At 38.8% G+C, this 27786-nt stretch overlaps 1 protein-coding gene across 20 annotated transcripts in view; it reads right to left on the bottom strand.

Moving 5' to 3' along the window:
• tanc2b (tetratricopeptide repeat, ankyrin repeat and coiled-coil containing 2b) overlaps nucleotides 1-27786 on the bottom strand; it is a 184998-nt gene that overhangs the window by 54944 nt on the left and 102268 nt on the right. For 9 of the 20 annotated variants that reach the window (XM_023949338.2, XM_023949340.2, XM_023949341.2 and 6 more), the window contains 2 exons: nucleotides 27076-27255; nucleotides 4881-4997 (listed from right to left, as the gene is read on the bottom strand). The exons of 1 other annotated variant lie outside the window; for it this stretch is intronic. In XM_023949338.2, coding sequence (XP_023805106.1) covers nucleotides 4881-4997; nucleotides 27076-27255 — 297 coding nt within the window. Of the gene's footprint in view, nucleotides 1-4880; nucleotides 4998-20186; nucleotides 20785-27075; nucleotides 27256-27786 lie in introns of those variants that run through there. 10 more of the 20 variants (XM_023949343.2, XM_078937044.1, XM_078937045.1 and 7 more) reach the window with 5 other exon arrangements.

The following is a 27786-nucleotide window of genomic DNA, read 5'->3' as shown; positions in this document are numbered from 1 at the left end:
AAGCCTGATTGAATGATGACGCTTGATTTTTGATGTTTTAGTTTTCAAGTGCATCTTTAATGTCTGCACACTAATAAAAGTTTTAAGGTTAGTACGAAGCATAACGTTATTATCCCATAATGACAATGTGATGTCCCATAGTACCTACCTTTCACATTTTTGCTTTTGTTTCATTTTCTAACATTTCATATCTAGACATTACTTGTGTTTTCCGAAATATTTTATTTTTATTTTGTATCATTTTTTTTCCAGAACTTGATAAATTTGTTTTGATTTCCTCAAATGCGATGGTTTTTTTTAATCCTTTTGCGTTTTTTTTAATTGTCATTGTGATCATTAATATGTTTTTGCGTTGAGATAATTTGTTGATTTGCACCTTAGGGCCGCCGCAATTGTGGGAGCAAAACCCCTCCCCTTAAGCAGAAGATCAACGATCTCTTTAAACAGCATTATCATATGTTGAGTTGCAGCTTCTGGCTCAAGGAGTTACCTTTGGTTGGTCAAACCATAAATTGTCTTAATTGTTAAGTAAATTAACTCCTCATTCCATTTCCAGTTCCACCCTTTGTGCTTTAAGTTCAGGTTATGACGGTAATACTGAAACTACAGAGGTCTACATTGCTACACACACACTGAACATCATTAGAAAACTCCTAATGAAGCTGTGATCATTTTATCATTTTGTGTTTACGTCCAGCAACAAAATAATTGATTAAAAAAAGAGGTTAATTTTAGACCAAAAAGAACCCTTTTTCATCCAGTCCATGCCAACATATATAGGCTCACTGTTCACTGAATTCCTGAGCTGCAAAGGAGACAGATGGTTGCCATAGAAACTATCTTTGCACGCAGCTAAGAATGTGTTTCTGTGCAAGCGCATCTGTTTCTGCCTGGCCATCCTCGGAGCTGCCCTCTCGCACCAAGAGGAGCCATGTGTGCGGCTGGCAGGTGACTGGACCAGATCGAAACGGTGATGGTTTTAACAGCACCCTTGTTTCTTCTTCACCTGTCCTTGAGTGAGTTTAAATAGGTATTTTACCGTATACAAAATCCCTTTTAGAAAATAACACAACTTGGTTCTCACATTCAACTGTAAACGAGCTTTTAAGACCCACCTCAATGAAAATATTATTTTTTGTATTTTTAACATGTTCTGGTAGCATTTTTACATGATGGAGGAAATATATAAAGAAAATTAAGATTAAACTTGCATTAATGAGAATTTCTGTATTCAAATCGTTGTAAGCAGTCGATACCTGCTCCCCTCCATTCGGATGTATAGACTTGTAGAGAGTAAGATCCCTGCACGTCTTTGTTTCCCTCGTCTGAGCTGGTATTTGGCTCAAAACTATACGTCTGCATAGCTCGCCATTTTTGTTGCACCGGTAATGTTGGGTTGTGGTAGTGAGGGGCTGTAAGCTAGCCCAAGAGAGTGTAAACAAAGAGAGGATAGGATATGAGGACAGGGAACAGTCCCGCTCACAATTCAGAGGCAAATTTTTAATGAACTACTGCTGCTCCACAAAACCTATGTCTTAGAAAACGACACAGTGTTATTGATTTTGCTTCATCAGCATTTTCATAATTAAGGGATCACTAGGAACGCTTTTAAAATAGATCAAAAGATGATTGGAGTGGGACTTAATTGAGTGATGTGAGACTCAAAAACAAACAAGGAACTTTAAGGACAATGCTAAACATATCTATACAGGCATATGAAAACCTGCAAGGGGAATGCTGACATTGAGATCAGGTGTCTAGATTTAGTTTTCCTGATGCACAGAGCTGTGATTTTATCTTTGCAAAAGCATTTGAAGGGTTCACACAAACAAAGTCACTAACTGTCAGGAGAGCACCACGATCTGCAGACGGTATCTACACACAATTTTCGCCAGCTAATGTGTTAGTAAAACTTTTTATGTTTCCTTTGCGATTTAAAAATATATAAATTTATGTTGACAATAAACAATTTATTCTGTTTACTGAATTAAGGGGGAAAAATGGTTTAATATTTCATTATGAGTCCCAAGGAGAAACTATTTGCAAATAATGTCTGAATTCTGTGTGGAAAAATGTTTTGATGATGAAAAAGATCTTACTTTTTTACTGAGCTTAGGAAAGACATTATGAGAAAAGTAAAAAACCTTGCATTTCTTTTAAAGCTTTTACAAATTCAGCTGTTACAATGTGCTACTTTATCAGCTTTTCACAAAGTTGCTGCACTTCTCAAGTCGGGGTCACAGCAAAAGAAGGGAGAAAGAATGACATGTAAAGCAGAATTCTTTCCAGTTGTTCCACTAATATCATTTGTAGGATAGCCTCGTTCAGTGTGTTTGACCTACTCTTTAGATAATGTGAGACAAAATACACATCAAGATAAAAATATGACATAATAATATGAGAACATAATGACTAAACACAAATTAAAAATCTATCCAGGAAAACTTGAGTGCTTCCTACAACTTTGCATGGCCATTTGGATCTTGTATAAAATAAAACCGCTCAGCTAAGGAATTAGTCACACGCCCCTGTTCCTCGTACAACCCCTTCAAGAAACGTTGTAAAAATGGAATGTACCTTTGTCTTGTGGTAAAAGTGTGTATAAAAGTATTGTAGGGATAATGTTAGTCGTTTGCACTTATGATGCACAAGTGATTCTGACGTAAGGTAGCCTCTAGTCATTAGTAAGGTGTGTGTACTACCCTTATTGACCCAATACTGGACCCAAGGGGTTTTGTCTCTACCGTACACTTTGTCTAATTTCCCCACTTATCACTTGAACAGCACAAAAAAGCCTCTTGCCAAGCACGCAGAGTTTGGGGGTAAAAAAAAAAAGAAAAATCGGTATAAGACGCCTCACCTACTTGCCCCTTACCTACCCTTACGTGTTAAGGGTTCAAAACAACCTGTCACTTCCAGTATGCCCGTAGAAAATAAAGGAACATTTTCGATCTACATGCTCACCAAGCGGTCTACGACCTCGACATTTCTTGGGCACCTGCGTGTCCCGTACAAGTTTGCCCATTTTGTCTCCTGTATACTAACCCATATCCACCCGTGAGGACAGTTGTAACTAAGGCACAAGTCTCTTCAAAAATAGAAAAAGTCACTTCAGAGCTGTGTCAGAGTCTGAGAGTTGTGTCACTTCTGGAATTCTTCTGGGATGTTGTGTGCTCCCAGAATTCCTCTCATTTTATTGGAAGCAATGTTGTTTTCAAGCGGTGTCACTTCCTGTTTAGTAGGAAAAAGAATTTTAGGATGTGTACGTTTATTATTAAACAATTTTGTAAAATGTTGTTGATCCGAGTCATGGTTTCTATGACAACCACTCTTACCAATCAGGAGTGAGCTTGTTGGAAGTCCACCACCTATCACTTGAAAGAGGGTTTCGGAAGAATCTGTCAATCAGCATTTGAAATGCTGGACCACATACTTTTATTGAGACATCTGATTGGCCAGTTTATAACTTGAATAATCTGCACTACAGAAAAATACCATTGAAAAAAATAATAATTAGTAAGAAAATAAAAAAAGGTATCAGAGCAAGAACGATTAATCTGACAAATATAATGATAAGCTGTTTATTTCACTACAGATGTCTATTGGTCTATTGGTTTCAAATAAAAACATTAACTTTATTTATAAGCAAAAACTCTTCAAACTAAACCAAAATATTAAAACTACATTTACCTGTAGAGAAGCTCCAGTCCAAGTAAAGCCACTTTAAGTGAATATATTATGATTTAAAAACACATAAACATCCACTTTAATTGCCATAAAAATGGCAGAACTCCAGCAATTATTGAAATGTTCCATTTAGAGAATGATTGGTAAGGAGTTTCACAAGAAATTTAGCAAATCTCTTAACAAAACCACACGTCTTTGTTGGCCATAAACAAAGATGACCAACAAAGATAACTGGACTGCTCCTGTTGAGAGTGCGGGTCAGCAGAAGCAGCGGGAGGACTGGCATGCAGTCAGATGCTTAAGTCACCTTCCTGCTGCTACTCGTGCCATGGAGGGCATGTTAAAAGCTCATGTGTCCATCTGTCCTCCAGGAGATGAGACTATCCACCCGGTCCTCAAAGCTTCATGTTGCCATTGCACAAACAGGAACTTTTGTGAGTAATGAACCATTTTATTTCCTCAAAATATTATTTAAGCCTTAAAATACCACAGCTCATCAACACAGTTAAGGTCAACACCAAAACTAAAGAGTTGATCCAAGTGGACCAGAGAAATGTCTCATTTCTACAAACTACCTTCTAGTATAAATCACCTACTTGGTGTTCCCACGGGGCAGAAATTCAGCAGAAGAGGCTGACAGACGGCAAAAGACAGAAAGACCATTTTTCTAAGGTTTTTCGCTTTAAAACTTAAGAGCCTTCCCTGCCATCAACCTAAGAGATCCACAAAACCACAAGGGGTTGAGTCAACCAAAGTACGTAAGCTTACACTGCTAGATGAGAAAGCAGATATACCCGGAACCAAGTCCCAGCAGAGCTCTGTCCTCAACTGAACCGCTTTAATATCCAAGCAAGTGCGGCGGGAAAGGCGGGTTTGACGGAGAATTGCTGGGGTAGAGGGCAAGGGGAGGGGATCTGAACCATCAGCAGGATTACAAAGCAAAAGCCGACAGTGAAGTTAACATAAAACAGTAGTGGCAACTAAACAAGCTCAGAGAAAGCAGCAAAGGAGGATTAAAGAGTCTGAGAGGGAGGAGGCAATGAGGATGGGCACTGTTGGCACGAGCGATTTGATTAATGACCTCGGAGTTTTATCCCACAGCAGCTGGTGAGAAAAAACTACCAAACTCATAAGTTTCACCCATTTCTCATATGCTTTTGTGGACACACAAGGTGCAACATAAAAAAACTTACCAGGGAAATATGTGTCCAGGTCTGGATTCCTGGCAGTGGTGGAGGTGTTTGTAGGGAAGCCAAGCTCTGATTGTGGAATGCGAGGGCTCTCCACAAACTTTGCTTTCCGCAGAGGGGCTGGGAGCAGAAAGCACGCACACGTATAGAGAGGAGGACAACACACACGCATAAACGCACAACGAAACACACAGATCAGAGAGATGGAAGGGGATGAGGAGGAGTGACAGAGAGACAGGGAGGAGAAGGACAGAAAGGGAGAAAGACAGAGACCGTATGAATTTGAAGCAGCACACAAGTAAAAATGCAAACATCGAGCAGGCTTTTTGGTGCAGCTTGCTTTTGCCTCAAGTCAGATTAAGCTAAAGCATGAGTAAACAAGTGGCATGGACAAGCAGGTAGCGGGCAAGGCAAAACTTTTGGACAACGTCGGCTCGTAGTCACAGTTAAAAGAGGAAATGTCAAAGGCATGTCAAAGTTCAACTGCTTTAATTTTCAGAGCGTAACCATTGTGGGGTGTTTTACACTTAAAACTTGGATGCCCAAAACGCACATATACACACACTTTCATTGGAAGCGGTCGCTCAAACAGGCATTTCCATCCCGGTGTAGACGTATCATAAGAGATTCATAGGATACAATGTGACAACAGAGGCTGCAGAGCTGCTAGACAGACCATGATACCTGGTTTAAACTTGATAGAGATTTGTAATCGCATTGGTTGCAAGGCCATCAAAAGGGAATTCTCCCAACTGCTGTGAAATGTGACACAAGCTGTTGACATGATCCACAATTGGAATTTACGGCCATAGTGCAATCGCGTGGACATTGCACCATTTAATCTATATGAGCAAACTCGATTCAGAAAAGTGCAGTTTCTACGTCACAGGATTTCGAAGACAAGGCCACTATTACTATATTCAAAATATAAGAGGATTTAGACATTATTTCATTCTGACTCAGTTCCGAAAAATGATTTAAATAATAATAATTTCATTTCAGATTTACTTTTTCTACTGCGATTATCCCTTTAAAGCATTCCCAGTGGTCTTTTGATCACAGAGTGCTCCTCCAAAAGTGGCCAATCAATATGGAAAGAACTATGTTGAATCCCTTTCTGTGCTTCTCCACAACAGTACCAACATGGCCACAAAGCCTTATGCTCTCCCACCACCTCTTTCAGTCAATACCAAAGTGCAAGGCGATAAATGTGGTAGAGGAAGCAAAATTAAGAAGAAACTCACGACTAAGTTTAAGTGTTTTTTATATTTATTCAATCCCTTAAACCACACGTGTCAATCTCAGGCCCGGGGGCCAAACTGCCCCGCAGTGTAATTATAATTGGCCCACGAGATCATATCAAATGTGCATTAGAGCTGGCCTGCAGTATATACTGTACCACGACTACTACAAATCCCACAATGCTTTGCTAGTACATTGGCGCGCAGTCGAAACTGGCAAGCACTCCTTTTTTCTGTTGACAGTCACAGACAACCATGCTCCAGTCACATCGGAAAACTTAATTTCACTAAAACTTCAATTTAAATAATCTCTAAATAATCTCTAAATCAACAGTGGATCTTTTTCTGTGCATCACGCAGTAGCATCTTTATCTGCTAAAAAGAATTACTAGAACATGGTCTATAGGCACCACTGTTTACCAAACTGGGTGAGTGCACATGTCCAAAGCAATCTGAGCGAGCAGCACCGCGCTGGACAAGAGTGCAGCGAGCAGGAAACCATGAAACATATGTTCAAGCAACAATGACCTCACAACAAAAATAGGTTCCTTTCTAGCCTGACTTAGGGATCATGTCACAGCTTTTGTCACTACAAGCTCCCAAGGAGTAGGGGAAATAACCGGAACTCCTATATTCTGTATTTAAACAACATTTTTATTTCCTCTGACTATGTAACATCCCATTGCTTGAGTTTGTAATACCCTTTTTTTACTTCATTTGGCTGTTCGGGGAGATTTTGTGATGGTTAAACATTAAAGTCCTTATAATTATGCTAATGTGGCTTCTGCCATAGACCAGATACACAACACTGAGTTTTTTTCTACCATGTATCAAAAACATGACTTCAGGTAACACAAGACAACATATAGAGTATTTTATTGCTTTTACTGCTCCTGCTCACTTGTTTACCTCAAGGTTTGAGATATAATTGTAGTAAATCCCGTAATGACACTTATTAATTAGCATTTTCTTTGTGTGTTATGGTAACATATTATGTTTTATCATCTAATAATTTTTAATGCATAGCACACAATTGATGCTTTAAAATCAGAGTAAAAACCTTTGAAATGAAAGAAAGTCATTAAATTAAGCTGATGAAGTTGCTGAACCACAAAAAAACAGGAAAAAAGAAACAGATTAAATATATTAGTTCTTTAGTTCTACCATCTATTACTATGTACATCCATAAATTTAAATAACTGTTGTGGTTATGTAACTACATGAAATGGTTTCCAAATTAACTGCACGCAAAATGCGTTTAAAACAATGTCATAAATTGCTTCCATTACACATAATTTTGTGACATGCAGAAGAAGCAGTAATGTGTTTGTTTATGTTCATTACCAAACAGTAATAAAATATGTTATGCATATCCCAGGCTTAATAAAAATGCATCCATATCTTAGGGTACCATATAGAAAAGTTAAACGACATGTCATGGAATTTTAGAATGGTAAGAAGTAAAACATAAAATAAACAAAATGCAATAGTTAGTGAATAGTCTACAGATGACCCAAATAGAGTCCTTAATGACTCTTTGGAAAAGAAAAATAGAAATAATTCCCAAAACATTTGATAGATTTAAATGTTGCAGTTAGATATTCTTTTATTTTTAAGGAGATAAAAATAACACTGCCATACTTTCCACACTATAAGGCACACTTCTAAACCTCAATCTTTTTCAAAAAACGACAATGCGCCTCATATCCTGGAGCGCCTTATATATAGATTATTCTTGTTCTGGGATTCATGGACAAGGAGTGAACTGTAGAAAGAACTTTGATTTGGCAGGCTTTTTTTACGAGTTGCAAACAAAGTTGGGTGTCATTGTGAGTATGCTAACGCAGCTAATATATAGCGGTGTCGGTCTGTGTTTTTCATACGTGTTTTTAACAAAGGCCAGGAGTTAGCGTAGTCATAGTAACGTTTGTTTTATTTGTATCAACCGTTTTTTTACATGTTGCAAACAAGGTTAGGAGTTACAGGTATTGTGACTTTGCTAACACGGCTAACAATTCTAAAGTGTGTAACGTGTAGCATGTTACAAAAATGTTCTAGAGTTATTGTCAACACAGTTATTAAAGTCTTACTGACTGATGGACTTATATCTGACTCTTGTGTTATGTAATGCACCTTATAGGTCTGCCTCCTTTTTTCAAAAATAGACCATTCATTGACGTGCGCCTTATAATTCCGTGCGCCCTATAGTGCGGAGATTAGGATTTTAGTTTTGCTTGTCTTTATCGAACAATCTACAGAATTTACTGTTCAATAGACATTTTGATGACTGATAGAATAGATCCTGATGAGGGACGATAGGATCGTCAAGTTTCTGTGTTAGTCATCCTTCTGAGACGAATACAAAAAAATGTTAGAAATATGATGAAAAATAGTAAAGCACACTTACCAAAATGTTTCATCATATTTATAAAATTACTTTCATTTGTCTAAGAAGGATGGATAATACAGAAACTTGGCTATCTGCAAACGTTACAAAATGTATGCAAAAATAATCCCTACAAACTCTCCCTTGTCTCACAACAAAACCCTTCCCTATTAGAGAAAAAAGAATACTTGTTTTACATCTATGGGAGTGAAGTCTTAGTGCCTTAACAATGTTCTGGTGTGGACTACAGTGGAGTCTGCTAATTGACCAAATCTAGGAAGTCAGCCAACACAGATAAATGACTTCTGACAGCCAAAATGAGGATCCAGAGAGATCCACAACTGCCTTTCACAAAACATCCTTTCATTTTGATTAAACAACAACGGCTTGAAGCCTCTTGGAGAAGAAGGGAAACATCTTCAATAAAAAACCCAAGTCCAGCTGCCCACTTATTTGATTATATTAACTACAACATAGATGTAGTTTTCAATCAACAGAGAAGGAGTCCATACTGGCTGTCATTCTGTGACTGAATGAGAGTGAAGACATCTCCTTTTACTGTAATTATACTTTTACAATTCTGTAAAAGTTAGGACGTTTTTGCTGGAGAAAAACCAGGCACATTAGAAATAAGTCAAAAATTCTTACCCTATTGGAAGATTTTCTTAAAGTGAAAAAACTCTGCCAATTTGGTTAAAAAAAAACGGTCTTAGCAAGATTATTTTTTTGCAAGAAAAAAATATGAAGAGGTTTCTTAAAGCAAAAGTCCTTTTATAATTTTTTAGATTCCGTATTTGCGGTGTAAGCTTCTGCATTCTTAACACATTGTTAATAAAATAAGGTCATGACGGCTAACTCCAGCTAAAAAGACAAATGCTTTAATTAGCAGAAATTGTTAGGCTGATTTGTCAGTCAAATCTTGGATTTTGTAGTTAAAGCACCAAATTTGGCATGAATATACCTTAGGATCCCCTCTTTCAGGATAACATGTTAGCCAAAAATGGCCATTCATAAAGATGGGACCTCAATTGGTACAAAAATATTCAATGTCTATTTGCCCCAGTCTGATCAATAAGGGCTGTTCATGCACAAAATTCAGTCTTTAAACTTGAGTGTTATCTCCAGAATACTGTTATATGTACATTTTATACATTTTAAAATTTTGCATTTTCTTGTGGCTAACATGCTTTTCTGATAGAAGGGATCCTAAGATACATCCATGCCAAATTTGGTGCTGGTACCACAAATTGTATGACTATTTTAATACCCAGCTCCACTAGAAATGGAGTCCCAATAGATTCAGCGGGAAGTGAATGCTGTCAATTTCACCATGAATTTGACAGTATTTTACAGAAAAATGACATGGAAATTGTTGGTCGAGACTTATAAAAGTAAAAAAGTAAAAAAGTCAAATTAGAACCCTAAAAATGAATGCACTGGCTGTTTTTAACTGTTAATATTTCAAATCTGTAACTTCCAGATTACATTCAAAGATTATTCACTCATGTTTGAACTCTAGCTAGTCTCACTTTTTCGAAATGGCAAGAAAACTTCTCCTCTATTGCAGAAAATCTTCTCAATTCAAAGCTTCCAGGAGGCTAAATCCCATGGACTTCTCTGCTTCTGTTGTAAGTGTGTGCCAGGCCGAAGATGGGTGGCAGTGTGATGGATGGCAGCAGGCAGATCCACTCGTCTAATGAGCTTATGAATAAATATATCATGTCTGCGTGTACAGATGCATGTGGCCGTAAAATAGATATTTGTTAGAAGCCCTGCATGCGAGGGTGTGAATATGAATATGCATATGACATGCATGTGGAAATGGGGTAAAAATAAAGGAAGATGATGCACAAAAAAAGGCTGCAGGCAAAATAAAAGAAGCTAACAGAAAATAACATTTTTCAAGTATTTGATGTTCCATCTAATGTGAGGATAGGTTTCATAAAATGAAAAAAATGTAAGGGTTTAGCAGTTTGGTTTAAAGTTACTCCGATGAAAATTGTATTTTTGGTGTTTTGATGTTCTTGTGGAATTTTTTTCTAATAATGGAGAGAATTTAAGAAAACATTAAGCCTAAAATTGCATTTCTGAGTATTTCTTAAATCGCTGTCAATCAGGAGCAGATGAAAAAAATGCAGTTTGAAAAAAAATTGTATTAATGACATCGAAAATACATTTGAAAGGTCCACAAGCTCCCTGCTCTGCCCCATTCTGATGCATCCACTTGTCAAAGCTGGCATCTGGCTCAAAACTGTACAGCTGGAAAGCTGTGATATTGCTCACCATTATTGTTGTTGCAACGGTTATTATAGGTTGGGGGTGTGAGGGGCTATGAGCTAAGAGCATGTAAACAGAGATTTCTCAGTTTTGGGTGATGGGAGGTGGGGACGGAGGTGCTCTGGATCTCCTGCCCACAACTCAGAGGGAAATTCCTCATTTCCAACCACTGCTGCTTTTCAGAAACTATGTCTTAGAAAACGACACAGGTTTTTTTATTTGAGCTAAAAACAGATAAATCAAAATTAAAAGACCATTGGAAACATTTTTACAACAGTTTTGAAGATGATTGGAGTGGGACTTTAAGATGATTTAAAAAAAAAATCTACACAATCTGAACTTTCAACACACAAAAATGCTCCCAAAATGATTATTTGGCCTCCACGAGCACTGAAAATTGTCTGATCGATGTCCAGTGAAGACATCAACTTTTACAAAAACAAATGCAAACATCTCTCCAGCAATGAAGCATCAATTCTACTGTCTCGATTACATACAACCTCAGGCACCCACTCAGACAGAGACAAGGGCACCCACACATGCATGCATTAACATATACACACACAGAAATGATGTGGGTGAGGACATGCTCTGCCTCGCTGTCTGCAAACGAAAGCAGAGCTCTGCATCGACTGAACAGGCGGCTAGTGTCACTATGGCAACAGCACAGGGAAACAGGAGAAGAGTTGTCCACCTCTCTGAGGTGATGTTAACGTCGACTTCACCCAAACCAAACGCCTTTTACTTAAATGAAATCAAAGAAATGTCAGCTCCTTTAGAGGAGCTGGTCTTTTTCAGCCAATAGTCTGATCCTGGGAGGACCCAGAGACACACAAGAGAAGATGAATACATTTTAGGCCAAATGTAGGAATACCGGTAATAAAAACACACTTTAAAATATGTTTAAATAAATTCCAAATAACTGCAAAGAAAATCCAATATTCCCACCTAAAAATGTAGGTTTGTATTCAACAAAGGTTGGAATAAAACCTCCTCATATCTGGACTAAATGCTTGATCTTGTGCACGCTCTAATCCAGCTCAGAGACCTCAAATGATTATGCATGCCCCTCTTGTTGACTTTCCCAACAAAACAATGCAGAGCAGATGTTGCTGTGCAACATGGAGCCTGCTGACAGAAAGCAGCAATTGCAAGTCCATTAGTTAGACTTCGTTCTAGCTGCGTGTCTGAGTGAGGGAATGTGTCTGCAGACATTCGCGAGCGCATCTACCAGCTAAAGCCTTGAGAAGATTAGCAAGCAAGGTGCAAACACTGGCAGCATTTTCACTGCACTGAGGGAGGGTCTAAGAACAGCCAATGGCTTCTTGGCCTCTTCCTAGCACACAGTCCAAAAACATATCTCAAAATTGTCCCTAGGTGTGCATGTGTGGCTGTGTGGCCCTGTAACAGAAAGGCGACCTGTCCCGGGTGTACCCCGCCTTTGCCAAACAGTAGTTGGGTTGGTTCCTGTGACCCCAAAATGAATACATTAATGGCTGGTTGGATGGACAGATGGATGGGATTACATCAGTGGCAAATGGAAAGAATGTTCAACCTTTTTGTCAACAAAAAATTCAAAACATAAGAATTTCTCCTGTTGTTTTTTTCTTTAACAACCAAATATGTAAAAAAGATTTATAAAATTTGTAAAATTTACACTACCCCCAAAGCCCCCCTTTTAGATTGAAATCTAGAAATGGACACAGTAATTACTGCAACAATGACAATACATAAGGTACCACAATTCTGACCATAATTATTTCCTTTAAGTAAGCCATTTTTCCACTGACAGAATTTCGGGAAGCATTGGCCCCCTCTTGCCAATGCCTATATCTGGCCTTCTCACTGTAGTGAACCATAAATTATGGAAGCGATTCTGTAGCATAAATAAAAAGCAAAGTCAAAACCAGAAATGCTTTTTCATTTTCAAAATGAAGCAGCATTTTTTGACTCAAAAATAAAATGAAAAAGCAAACCACCAAAATGCTTTTTCATTTCCTTCCTCAACACAGCTTATTCTGTCACTTAATTAAAATTAAAATTAAAATGGTATTTGACATTTCATTTTCAAGATGTTCTCTGGTAAATGTGTAGCATAATTCATTTAGAAATGTCTAATTTGACATTTAAAATGGATTAATAGAAATGCTTTTTAATTTTCAAAATGAAGCTGCATTTTTTGACTCAAAATTAAAATGAAAAAGCAATATTTCAAAATGCTTTTTCATTTTATACTTCAACACAGCTTTTTCTGTCACTTAAATAAAATGCTAATGAAAATGGTTTTTGACATTTCATTTTCAAAAACGTCCCTGGTAAATGTGTAGCAAAATTCATTTAGAAATGTCTAATTTGACAATTAAAATGGATAAACAGAAATGCTTTTTAATTTTCAAATGAAGCTGCATCAAATGACTCAAAATTTAAATGAAAAAGCAATATTTCAAAATGCTTTTTCATTTTGTACTTAAAACCGCTTTTCTGTGTCATAATTCAAACGAAAATGCAAAAAGGGGATTGCATTTGCATTTTCACATTCACCCTGCGAACTTTGTAGCAAAATTCTTTCTCAGTGAGCATTAGGAGAGGGGAGGCGGGGCGATGACGTCACTGCTTTCTCTGTGTGTCCGACCGTTGAAGTTGGCTTACGATTCACAGGTTCTGATTCGCAAGGGCACTAAAGGAACATTTCACTGCATTTGTCGCATTAAGATCCAGGAATCCAGGTTTGAGCAGTCCAGGTTCAGCGGTTTGTGAACAGGACCCGGTTTTAGGTGATCTTAATGTGAAAAATGCAGCGGAATGTTCCTTTAGTGCCCTCGCGAATCAGAAGCTGTGAATCGAAAGCCAACTTCAGCGTCGTCTGACCGCACGGATTTAAAATAATATGATCGAGCAGGCCCTTAATCTTTTTTTTTTTGTTTTATTTATTTATTTATTTTTTAAATATAATCTTAACTGTGTTATAAAAGCGCATTATGAAGATAGTCTCCTGGAGCTTCGCGCTGAGTGAGTGTTTTTGGTCCAACCAGCAAACGTTTACCACGGTGAAATCCGCTATCTGTTGATGGGGCTCCAGCTGTCATCGAACAGCAAATTCAGCGCTAAGCTGCAAATAAATTTCTAAATATGTGGGAATGACATCAGTCTTTATTTTTGTTCTGGACACCACTGGAAACACAAATTCATATGATGGTTTCTCAGATCGCAGCAGCATTTCCGCCTTCAGCGATCATGATCGGGAGCTTCGCGCTCCGCTATGCGAAGGCAGCTGGCTGGCGGTCCGAAGAAAAAGCTTATCCGCGGTGCGTCAGGAGGACCGCAGAAGGCGGACATACTGCTATGTAGTCCTGAGAAGCTGTGGAAACTCATCAGAAGTTCACAACCAACACAAAGCCGTCTTCTCTGCTGCTTACAGAAAGCCACACTGTTCCTGGTGTGTCTGTGTCTGTCAGCGGTCGGACACGCAGAGAAAGCAGTGACGTCATCGCCCCGCCTCCCCTCTCCTAATGCTCACTGAGAAAGAATTTTGCGACAAAGTTCGCAGGGTGGATGTGAAAATGCAAATGCAATCCCCTCTTTGCATTTTCGTTTTAATTATAACACAGAAAAAGCGGTTTTTAAGTATAAAATGAAAAAACATTTTGAAATATTGCTTTTTCATTTAAATTTTGAGTCATTTGATGCAGCTTCATTTTGAAAATTAAAAAGCATTTCTATTACTCCATTTTAAATGTCAAATTAGACATTTCTAAATGAATTTTGCTACACATTTACCAGGGACGTTTTTGAAAATGAAATGTCAAAAACCATTTTCATTAGCATTTTAATTAAGTGAGAGAAAAAGCTGTGTTGAAGTATAAAATGAAAAAGCATTTTGAAGTATTGCTTTTTCATTTTAATTTTGAGGCATTTGATGCAGCTTCATTTTGAAAATTAAAAAGCATTTCTATTACTCCATTTTAAATGTCAAATTAGACATTTCTAAATGAATTTTGCTACACATTTACAAGAGAACGTCTTGAAAATGAAATGTCAAATACCATTCTCATTTTAATTTTAATTAAGTGACAGAATAAGCTGTGTTGAGGAAGGAAATGAAAAAGCATTTTGGTGGATTGCTTTTTCATTTTATTTTTGAGTCAAAAAATGAAGCTTCATTTTGAAAATGAAAAAGCATTTCTGGTTTTGACTTTGCTTTTTATTTATGCTACAGAATCGCTTCCATAATAAATCAGTAATTTGCTCTGTGTTCTATCTGAATCCCACTCTAGTCCACGTGCGCTCAAAAGAACTCTCTTGTAAACAGAGAGCTCTCTTCTGATTGAGTTCTGCTTTGGGACAGTTTCTGCCAGAAACTTTGCTCTAAAATCACTTTTTCCTGATTTCTCTCCTTTTATTGGAGGGGACGACTAACACACACAAATGAACTTTTAACACACTTTTCTCCTCCTGAGGACAAGAAAGGTCTGTACTCTCGAGGAGAGCAGCACACTGTAAAATTAAAAATGAAAGTGCTTTGGGAAAGTGAGACTAACAATTGTCAAGGACAACATTTGATCTGGTGATCTAATAATATCCATGACCTTTGTTCCAGCTGGAGATCAGCCCCTGGAGGGGATATTTATAACCTCCCAGAGACACCAAACTTAACAACCACATTCTTGTCATTGAGAAAATCTGCATGTACGTTTTTTTGTGCATCAAGGTGTTTCAATTTTTGAGTTTTTGCTACCATTGAGGCGACTGGAGTCACTATACCCGAGCTGAGGTTAACACTGGACCAGCATCATTGAAACTTCTGGGCACATAAGTTAACAACAGCCAGACAAGAGGGGAATTTTAATACTGTGGCTGGTGCCATTGTGCAGAGCTGTGCGCCAGACACTGTAGCTTTAGACATGCATGAACACACACACGCAGTTACACTTGTCTGGAGGTATGTGCTCAAGCCCCTCGCAAAGAAATGTTTGCTCAGCTCCCCCCCAGAAAGCATTAGCAGAATGCAGTGAGGTGGTATATGTAACCCGCTGCTGTGTTTTGTAAGCAAATCATTATCATGCTATTATTAGCACACTGCGGGTTTCTCTTTTCAACGCTGAAGATGTGGCTTTGCCCAGAAGGTATAGCTGAATCCCCAAATCAAATTCATAGTAGAAACAAAAAAATACTCAGAAAATCGAAACAGGAGGAAGCAATTTTTAAAAATTGTCCCAAAAAGATTTCAAACATCAAAAACAACTTTCTGTATGTTTGGAACTAATTAGTATGAAAAACACACTAAAAATTGTGTTTTTGGTGTTTTGAACATGTTTTTGTGACATTTTGTGATGAAGGACATATATGAAAAAAAACAACCTTAAATTTTTCTGAATATTTCTATTTTCAAAATGTTTTCAATCAGGAGAAGACAAGGTTGAAAAAATACAGTTGGCGGGACGCAAGTTCCCTGCTCTGCTTCATTCTGATGCATTCACTTGTAGACAAATAGATCCATCAACGTATTTGTTTTCCTCGTCTGAGCTGACACCGGCTTCAAAACTATACGGCTGGATAGCTCAAATATTGCTCGCCATTTTTGTTGAACCAGTAACGTTGGGGTGGGGGGTGTGAGGGGCTTTAAGCTAGCGGAGAGCTTTAAACGGAAAGCTCTCAGCCATGTGGAATGAAGGGAGGCGGAGTTGCTCCATGCTAACAGCCCCACCCAAAACTCATAGGTGAATTTCATTTGAACCCCTGTTGCTTTGCAGAAACTTCTTCCTAGAAAACAACAGGTTTTTTGATTTATATCTAAAAATAGCATAACCCTAATAAAGGACCAAAGGACATGCTCAAAAATAATCAGAGTGGGACTTTAAAGAATAATATTTCAACAAAGACAAAAATATTTTTTAAACTATTTAACTCATTACTTGAAATTACTCCTGCTTAAACCAAATTACAAACCATAAAACAACGAAGAAGTTTAAAAAACATTGTTATCACACCCTCCAACCTTTTCACTGACTTCAAATGAAATCACAGTTCAAACCCTGTTTTTTTTTAGTCGGGGTTTGTCATTTTGTTCCAAAAAACAGAACCAATTCTCCACAAACATGAAGATCATGGGAAAACATTCCATCTTCCAAACAGGTCTGGGCGATATAGAATTTTTAAATCACAATATCGTTCTTTTTCACATCAGGCGATAACGATACATGTCTCGATATAATCCAAATAACTATATTTGTCAAATTTGAACACTCTGTGCATAATAAAAAAGTGTAATAATCAACAAGTTGTTTAGATTTCAATATTTCTTTCCTATCATCCTGTAAACATAATAGATGCATTGAACGAACATAAAGCAAAAGCTTTCAAGTTACAAAAGAGAACTTAAATAAAAAGACTGCTAAACTGCTTGATCAGTTCCATTGAAAAACAAAGCATTAATTCTATAAATAAATTCTAATGTTTTCAAGTTTTACAGATCAAACACAAAATTGACAACAATTTTTGTCAACACCCTTTGAATAAGCTAAGAACTAAAAGTAAATTCTTAGAATTTCTTTTCGTAGTTTAGATTGTTGCTAATCTTTGTTGTTTTTTGCTGGAGAATTATGGTTTATTTCATAATACAGTTTTTTTTTATTAATGTCCTATGAATTAATTTTGTTTTATTTATCTACCACGTCCTAACGGCCGGTCCATGAAAATACGCCAAATTCTAACAGCAGAAGCAAATACAGTCCAGACTTTGGGTTCTTATGTGAAGTGTGGTCTATGTAGTCTATGTAAACTTGGGTATGTGTGCATTTCGGGCTTCAATGTTAAAAACTCTCACATTCACGCGTCACTTTGCAAGTTTCTATTACCATTTTTGGGCTCTTCGTACAAAACTGGTAACCACTGAACTCATGTGGCAAATGTTAAATCAGTTGAACTTTGACCAATTAGGGACTTAGATTTGGTTGTGATATATGGGTGAGTCCCTTTTAATTCACAGAAGTGCCAATCGTTTAAAAAAATGGATCATGGAGGAGAATTGTGGCTTGTGCCCAACTGGAATTATTTGACACCAAGTCATTCAAATATCTGAATAGATTTGTGGAGGACAAAAGCCTGAAGCAAGATTCACTAGATTTGCACCGCTCTTTTAACTGTAGGTACATGCGCTAGTATAGAGTAGCGACAGTCCATCGTGAGCACCATAAGCTAAAAGCGCGTTCAAGAACGTGCATTCAAAAATGCATAAGCATAATAAGACAAATATGTTTTCTATGGGAAAATGACGCACGCATGCCTTCACAATTCACATGAAGTAAAACTGGAGTAAAAGTTGTAACAAGCTTTCAATTTGATCCCAGTCATAACACAATGTTTATCAGCTTTTCAACATTCCACTTCATCAAGTTGATGATCATCGTCTCCAGAAATGTAACAACATATGAGATACATGTGAATGCAACAAGTGTAAATGACTAGCCTTGTGGTAGAGTGTCCACCCCAAGTTGTGTGTTCAAATCCAGGCCGAGTCATACCAAAGGCTAAAAAAGGGACCCAATACCTCCCTGCTTGACACTCAGCAATAAGGGGTTGGATTGGGGCCTTAAACCACCACATGGTTGCCATGCGCTGGTTTGTAAGCAGCTCACCGCTCCCCCAGGGGATGGGTGAAATGGGTGACTAATTTTACACACCTAGCTGCGTCACAACTAATGGAACTTTAAGTCTGTTTTGTTTATATTGCCATAAATTTGATCTAGTATACAGAACTAAAGCATTTCAAGTCCCTACTTGAAATGTTAGCCACACCACAAAGGGAGTCAAATGTTACACACTTCAATTAAATTCTAGAAAAGATGTAATCTAACTTTCCAAAAGCCCCTCAAATCTCTGAGATGCTCACAAGTCCCCTTTAGCAGAAGTCTTGACACAACTCTGTAAAATTCATATGTTTTTGTCACAAATTGTAATGAAAAAACTTTTAAACAACTTGTTGGGACACAATTACAGACTGTTCTGCTACAGTACAGTGATGCTGTTATGCTCCTTTCAGCATATCCCTTCAGGGGTTGCCACAGCCAATCAGCTTTCACTGATTCACAGAGGTGGTTCGGAAGAGATTTTTCCAATCCAAGTCCTAATCTGTGCCAATTTGTTTTTAAAATTAACAAAACAAAGGGTCAATGTTTCATGTCGTCTACTTTGGTGTTAAAATAATCTCTATTAATATTTTGTTGTGCTGTAATCACAGTGCAACAAAGATGTAACAACAAAGACACCTGCATGAGCTCCACCATATGGTCAACATGGGACCATCCACAAAACACATTAAGATGGGCAGACATTCCTGCTTTTGTTTTGTATGGGTATTTATATAAAGTCTCTTAAAATCAATTTGGACATTTGACATTTTGGTCTTTCAGGCTGGTTTGATGCAAAAGTTCATGCTTTGTGGAAGGGCATGCTGTGCACGCTCTGCTCCATCAGGTTAAAAACTCAATGAGGCTTTCTTGGAGAACTTTCCTCCTCTCCAGAGACTAAAGCCAAAGCTAACTATTAACCCTAAAAGGCCAAAATGAAGATTCTTAGGGTCAGGGATACTATTTTGAATGACAAGTGACAAGTAAAGCTCATGATCGAACCCTCCAGGTGGTGAAACAAAGTGGTGTGAAACCCAGCTGTAGACACCTCGCAAAAGTGTTCACCTGAGACGAGCGGCAGCAGCTGCTGATGGGGTGCTTGAGTTCTGCTGGTGATGTTATTGAGACATTTTGTTTTGTCTATACATCATCAAACTGTCCCTCGGGACCAGACGGGGAGCCCGCAGAACCAGAAGATGGAACCACGTCTCAGCATTTGACAGGGTGATTCTAGCACATAAAAACAAGCTGGAGGACAATCTAACTTCAAGCTACTTATGCAACCGTATGCTGTATAAACACTGCTGTACTCTGGAAGGAAAGGGGGAACACAACAGGAACAAGCACCATCAGCCGCCTACAGTTAGTGCTTAGACACACTCAAACGCACACACACACATATGTATGGAAACATACATACACAAAGACAATTGAAGGATCACCCACGCTGACGCATCAAACAGACCAGCTTTCTACAAAACAATGAAAAAAAAACCCTTACTTTGTCACACTCTGGTTGATTCACAGGCCCTTGAGCCCACACTGTGATTAGACCTCAGCCCTTTGACAAATGCATCACTTCATAGACCAAAATTACTTTGACCACTTTCCCTACATTATCTCCCTATCTATGGACCACTCGAACCAGTGGTCAACACTGAGGCAGGCGAGACTGGCTGAGGCAAAGGTGGAGCAGCAGGTAAAGAAATGACAGGACGAGGCGGTTTACAGGCGGAGATGGAGGAATGAAACAAAAACATGAGGGTGTGGCTGGGCTCACCATTCTCAAACCAGATCTCGCATTCCTGAAGGCTGGAGTACGGAACCAACTCCCCTCCTTCCCCTTCCAGCGACACAAGCAGTCCGTCCCCCCTGAGCGGTGACCAGCTCATTAAAAAACACCAAGAGCGAAATGAACGAGCAAATGAAAATTAAATTACAAAAAACAACGCAGTGAAGAAGAGGATTAATGCAGAGGAAGGAAAGAGCTCCTCTCTGTCCGCTGAAGAAATCTCCACAGGTTTCAGTGGTGATGCTACTCGCTCAGTGCAGGCGCAGCAAATGATACGGAGCCAGGCGGATATGGCAGTGACAGGAAGAGTGAGAGGTGGAGGAGGAGGAGGAGGAAGAGGATAGAGGGAGGAAAAGGCGAGGAGGAATGTAACAGTCACTGTGTCACTGGGGAAAGAGAGAGACACAGAGGTGAAAACTCTGTGATGGCAGAATCCACCAGGGGGAGATGACAGGTGACCTAAACCTGTGCCATCACCAAAAAAAAAACACAGGTAAAAAAAACAAAACAAAGCAAGCCAAACAACACAGGGTGTTTTCCAGCGTGCACAGAGTGAGGTGAGCTCCTGCTTCGACTCTGTGACTGCATTAGCTCTTAGTGAGTTATGTATAGATGTGAGAGGCGCACTCTCTCTACAGAAAAAAAAAAGGAGCCTAGGTCTCCAGTAGATGAATGCTGCAGTGCTGCTGTTGTCATAGCAACCAGAGCGCAAAAGGAGGGGGTGGAGAAGGGTGGATATTGAGGCAGGAAAGAAAATGGCATAAAAAGGGGAGGGCGTTATTAAAGGCACACAGTTTTTCTGCGTGTGTATAGAGGCTGTGGGGATGCTTCAGAATAAAAAAAAAAAAAGACATGCATCTGAAAAACAAGGGGATTCAGTTAAACACACCTCTATTCTCATTCAGGGCTCATGCAGCCAATGTCTGTCCTTGTTGTACCCTTGAAACTCTATTTATACAGCCACAGCCATGTTCTATAGCTACTTTGAGGGCTCAAACACCAATTGGAGGGGTTTATTTTGACCCGCCTTTGCTTCTGTCGCAGTCCTGATCTGTTAATTTAGAGACCAACAGTTCAGGTTTTTATGATTATCTCCTTTATTCAATCTTATTTACCCCAGATGAGCTTCTCAAACCCCTTTAAGATATTCTTAACAAGCTATGAAGACAACTGCAGGTAAAACTTTTGCCCCCGCACTTTCTATGCATCTATTTTTATAGCTTCTTCACGCTGATTTTCAGGGTCACCATTTGGTTTCTAAATAGATAGTTAAAGCTGTATTTTTATATTTTGGCGCTTTTGCCTGCTGCCATTTTCCAAAGATATTATACCACCAAATCAAAATCGTTGAGGTGAATAGTAGTTGTCTAGAATATCAAATATACCACAGCTGCAAATGAGGATTTAAGAAACAACCATCCTGGAAAAGCATTCACATCACCCTTGGTAACGCGCATTCAAGCAACCACTTACGACAAGAAGTCTATATGAACGCAAGTAAAGCGCATTACAGAACTCTGCATTCAAAACTCTCACATTCCTGCGCAGTTACGTTTCTACGACTGTTTCTACGACTGTTTTCGGGCTCTATGTACAAAATATGTGGCCATTGATCGCAGGTTAAAAGTTAAACCAGGTTCAACTGTGACCAATCAGCGACTGGGATTTGCCAGTGACGTATGGATGGCATTCTTTTTCATTCACAAAAGTGCCAACCGTTTCAAAAACTGATCATGGAGGAGACATTTATAGTTGTGGTTTGTGCCCAGATGTGATAATATAACGCCAAGTTGGAGCAAAATTCGCAAGATTTGAACCGCTTCAACATTTCGCACCAACTGTAAGCAGACACAAGCTGGTTAATTGTAGAAAAAGAAGAAGTCCCTCTCTGCATGTCCAGTGTGAACACCCCGGGCTGTACTCGCGTTCAAGAACCTAGATTTAGCTTGTTCTTGAGCATGTGTCACATGGTTGTGTATGTAGCTTCTGAAAAGGCTAAAAAAGAGGGGTTAGGGTTACAGACCGGATGTTTGCGCTTAAGGACACTTGATTGCTCAAATATCCAGACAGCCGAATGTCTGTAACATTAAAAGCATTTCTGTCGCAGCAGCTTGCTTGTTGCACCTCCATAGGGCTTTCTTACTTAGATTTCAATTACCCTTCTCTACTCTTAACCTTCACTCCTAATATCTCACCTGTGACTATAGAGCTGAAAATGTCACATTTCCTTTCAGGGGAATAAATGATTTGCTGGGTTTGCCCTGGCACAGACAGTTGAGGGAGGAAATAATGACAATAATTGAGAAACAATTTTCTCAGGGTGCAAGGCTGGCTAAGGAGGCGTTGAGATAGAGATGCCTCAAATGTCAGTTTGCATAAAAAAAAAAAAGAACAGATGCCTCATAAAACATAAAGCTGGCCAAAGATGCATGGTGAGCGTGAGCGATGTTTCAAAATTACCACAGTGATATAAGCAAATAGTTATTGCAAAATGCCCACAGCGTGGAACATTGCTGGTTTGACAAAAGTGGTCATAAAGCTGTTTGAAAGAGAGATGATTCAGTGACAGAAAATATTAAGAGAAAGAATAGAATTTAGAATAAATCTAATATAGTATATTAAAGGCATTAAAGAAGCTACAAATGTAAAGTATTATGAGAGAAAACAAATCAAATGACTGAATCAGTAAAATGTCCCTCTTCACACACCATATTTGATCACCGTTGACATATTAGGCTTCCTCATTTTGACATTGTTACTCAAGAAAAGTAATAAAACTGTGCTATTTTGGAGCCAAATGCCACACTTTGATATGGAAATCTGTGGGGAGGCAGTGATTGCATTGATTGCCACAATTCATTAAGGGGCAAGCAATGAAGAAGTGTTGAAAAAAAAAAAACGTCTGAAATGTTTTTGAGTGGAAGCAACCAATCAATTAGGTGAGGCGAAAGCTCTAGTGAGCTTGACACTTGAGTAAGAGCAAAGAATGAGTTCATAAAAATGAGCAAAATCAAAAGTGAGGAACTCAAAGTGGTATAGAGTAGTGAATAAAAGAAATAAGTCGCCAATTTTCACGATATGAACGCTGCCATGTTGGAGCCAGGCAAAGTCAGTAAGCTGTGATTGGTCTGAGTCAGTCCGTGTAATTGTTTCTATGGCAACCACCCTCGCAAATAAGAAGTGAGCTTGTTGGAAGGCCACACCCCTAGCAATTAAAAGCTGGTTACTCTAAAACGTTTTGAACGTTCAACATGAGACCACATACTTTATGTGCATCTGATTGGCCAGTTCATAACTTGAATAACTTGCACTACAGATAATATATATTGAAAAAAACTAGAATTAGCAAGTTAAAAAATAGGTATCCGAGTAAAAATATTTAATCTGACAAATATAATGACTGAGTAATAGCTGTTTATTTCTCAATAGAAGTCAAAGGGATTCTGGTGTTTTGGAGCCAGCAAGGACTTCCTGTTTGGAACGCCGGGAAGGAGGGGTCAGTCCAGTTCCCATGTACAGTCAATGACCCAGCATTAAGAGTTGAATTAGGAAACTTAACCATCAAAATGTTCCCACAAAAAAAGAAGTCATAAAAAGCAAAGAAAAAACCAGCAAGACTAAGTTGACAGCTGACCACCTCTGCAAAAATTCAAGTAATACCTACATTGGCTGAAGTATTTGGTGTTCATATGTCTCAATCCTTCCTTTTTCCTCAGTTGACCATCTGAGCATCTGCAGACCCCCCTGAGAGTCTCCAGGCAAGCAGAAGGGATTAAATCAGACACTCAATGGCTTTCTAAAACTAATTCATTCAATCAGAGCCTTGAGGTTGAATAACTGAAGTCCGTACAAACATCACCACTCTGCCGAACTGAGTCCAATCAGGAGGTACGCAGGAGGGCGCTGGACAGCTGCCGTTGATGAAGGCTACCAAAGAGGATCAAAGCGCTGAAGCCTGTAGACCTGCCGCTGTTTGCTCTTTGGTGCATTCCACTGCCATCGCTCCTCCAGCCATCTCTGCCATCTCTGGCCTGGACGGGGGGTTCTGGCTTGTGACACCAAAAAAAACACTCAAGCTGACATTGTCAGCGGTGCCGGATCTGGTGCTGAGTGAAATTAATTAAAGGGTGACAATGCTGGAGTCTCTGAGCACAGGAACAATCTGGTGCTGCAGATATGCGTAAGCCTTTGAGGACCTGAAGGGGGGAGTGCAGCTCAGGCCACTTCTGCATGTAGTCACCTTTTACTTGAGCAAACTCATGCTAAAATAAAGTGTCTTCTGTGATTATAAGGACTCTCAGCCACAGGTAAGTAGAGTAGACAAAAGCTGAGCCCCAATCAAAAATAGATAGGCCTGGTGATGAATTTCATTAAGGTAACATTTACAACAACTCCTAAAAGTAGTCTTTGCAATATTAGGAGTGGTCCTATTCCCCCATCCTTTTTAAAATGGTAAATGGCGTATACTAGCGCTTTACTACATTCTTAGAAGAACCAAAGTGCTTTACAGCCACAGTACCATTCACCAATTTACACACACATTCACACACTGATGGCGGATCCGCTGCCAAACACTGGCGCAAACTTATAACCCCCAGGTTCAACGTGGGGTTCAGTGTCTTGCCCAAGGACGCTTCAACACATGGGCAGGCAATGCGGGAACCAAACCTGCAGTATTCCAATCAGAGGTTAACCGCTCTAGTGCACCACGGCTGCACTTTTACTTAAGTTAATTTATCGTACTTGCTCAGAACAAGGGATTCATTTTATAGTATCATTTTGACAGTAGACCTTATTTAATGCCTCAGTCACAACATGAATCTACGGATGGATACAGTCTGCTAAGCGATAAATAAGCAAATCGATTTAATATACCCGTCCTTTTTTTTATCACGTTAATCTATTTTTTTAATTATAACTATTGTCATGTTTACAGTTATAAAAACCAAAGATCCCACTCTTTACTTGCATGAACGTTTTATTTGAACTCGTCTCTTACATTGCTCCCAGTGCACGTCTTGGTGTTTGAGTACCACTGTGTACGCAGCATGTGCACGGGATATGTCAACATTTATGTTGGTGTTATTAAGATGTTTTTGATCAAAATATTTTTAATTGCTCAAAAAATGTTTCTACTGTTTTTGCGTGTTAAATTTGAGCACTCTGGACCTGATGTTTTGTTCTTGCGTTTTTGTTTTGTTTTTGTTTGAATAAAATACCCCGTGATGATGTAAAAGTAGAGGTTGGAAGTCTGTTCTATTGGGAAAACTTCATAAGGCCAGTTTATTAGTTGTATTTGATCTTCACAATGTCGCAAATGCAAATGAAAAATATCTCAAAATGAGGCATCTGATAAAAAATAAATGTATAGTGCCTATATACAGTATATACACACACACATGCACACAAACATATATATAGAAGACATTTCTGGGGCTTTAAGAGCAATGTTTACTTCTGGCGCTGCATTTGTTTTTTGGATTATCATTTTTTTGTTCACTCACATGAAAAAAAAGTAAACTTTTCATACCAGGTTTAAAGTTAAATGGTAGGAAAAACAAAACAAAACAGAAAACACTACATCTAAATTCATATCTAAGACACGCAAATCCTCACATCTTAGTTTAATCCCTGAAATGAAAGCCACCCACAAAACAAGCAGCATTTGAATGGTGTAATGCATCAAGCCAAATAATGACATGCGTGCCAAAGCTCAAAAAGAGACCTCTCACAAAAAGAACAGAAAAAACAGACATGGCTCCCTGCATCATAAATCAAGCTGTTCTTAGCTATCAAGAAAACAAGCACATACACACATAGGTGTTTAAGGATTCTCGCACTTACTGGGCCTCTTAAAAATTCACTTTGAAACACAAAGATGAAAGTGAAGGCTGAATCTGCCATGATACAGCATGATACGGGGCAAAAAAAAAAAAAAAGGAAAGAGTTGCTCTTAAAGCAACAAGATGAAAAGGAAAAATAAGGGGAAAGGAGTGATTTGACCTGATAAAAATGACTTGTTCTTAAATCAAACCCTAATGCTGCACCCTCTGATGAATTCCCCCTCCACAGCAGTTTGGCACTTCCAGGAAAAATAGAGGGGAAATTATGGGGTGTTTCCTCTTTAATACCCAGAGTCCGGATGGCCCAAGAAAAACCATAAATCATTTTGTATGAGGTAAAAAAAAAGATCATGCTGCTTGAAAGAGTTAATAATCCGAGGATGCTGGGAGGCTGGTGCACCCTAGTGGTGGCTCCTAAATCTCACCACACACCCACTGTGCTTCTATGCGGAGGCTGTAGAAAACCTACAGATTCCCCCATTTTGACAGCAGAAGGCACAAGACGTCTCATTTTCCAGTTATTAGAGAAAAATAGAGAGGGGGGGCATTGATCCACGTTCTGAATGGTTACATTGAAGAAGCAAATAATAAAAACTGGAAGATTAAAGTGATCAAGGACGGAGGTTGCAGTTAGTGAGGTATTCTTGACATTAGTTTGGTCCAACCAGGTCAAGAAACAAGATTTGATGTTTCTGTCCAGATGAATTAAATAAGTTTAATGCTACATACAAACTGATCATGTGTGGCACATTTAAGACCACGAGCACCGTGTGAACCTAGCACAATGATTACAGCCTATCAGCAAGTTACGGGATACCTGAAGTACTAGGACTCTGAAAAATGTTCAAAAACCAAGATTTTGTTAAAAAAAACATTGAGTTTCAAGGTACACAGTTGAGAATCACTGGTACAATAAACCATAGACTACATCAACCCAATGAGACGATAGGGCAAGGACACCCTGAATAGGATATCTCTGCCTATTTTCTCCTTACCTCAGGTTATAAATTGTTACAATGGCAGTTAGGGCTTACCTGTGAGTTTCTTCACAGGCTGCAGCCTCACACCAATGGTCTGGTGGGTGAGCAGCGGGGAGGAGGGCAGAGAGCGTGACACGCCCTCCATTATTCGAATGTGCTGCATGCCCTCAGTAATGGAGAGCGGAGGCACGGCGTAGTCGCCTTCAAAGGCACAGTCACTATCTATGCTGCCACCTGCAGAGAGGGAGGGGGCAAAAATATAGATTGAAGGGATTTGGACTAAATCTGCAAAGGAGCACATGATCCCTACCAAACCAATGACATCATCGTCCATGATAATTAAGAGAAACAGCTTTTTAGTTGAGACCATAACTTCTATTAGGTTTAACCTTTTGAATCTTAAGCAGAACCTTTTTTTAAAACACTCACTCAGATGAAAATAGTGTTTTGTTTTGTTTTTTAACATGTTTTTGTAATTTCTTTTGATAATTGAGGGCACATCAAAAGAAAAATAAGATTAAAATTGCATTTCTGAATATTTAATTGATCAAATTGTTGTGAATCAGAAGCAGACGAAAAGAGGTAGCTTAGGGACCCCGTAGCTTACAGCCCACGAGTGCAATAAAATTAGCAATATTGTATCCAGACGTACAGTTTTGAGCCAGATGTCAACTCAGGCGAGAAAAACGAAGACGTACATGGATCTATTTGTCTACAAGTGCATCATAATGGAGTGGAGCAGGGAGCTTGTGGCCTCCGATATAG

This window comes from Oryzias latipes, chromosome 19 (assembly GCF_053564925.1).
Source record: "Oryzias latipes strain Hd-rR chromosome 19, Olatipes_Hd-rR_3.1".
In the NCBI taxonomy this organism is placed as follows: Eukaryota; Metazoa; Chordata; class Actinopteri; order Beloniformes; family Adrianichthyidae; genus Oryzias; species Oryzias latipes.
Note: the sequence above shows the minus strand (reverse complement) of the source record. Positions and strands in the feature narration are given on the sequence as shown.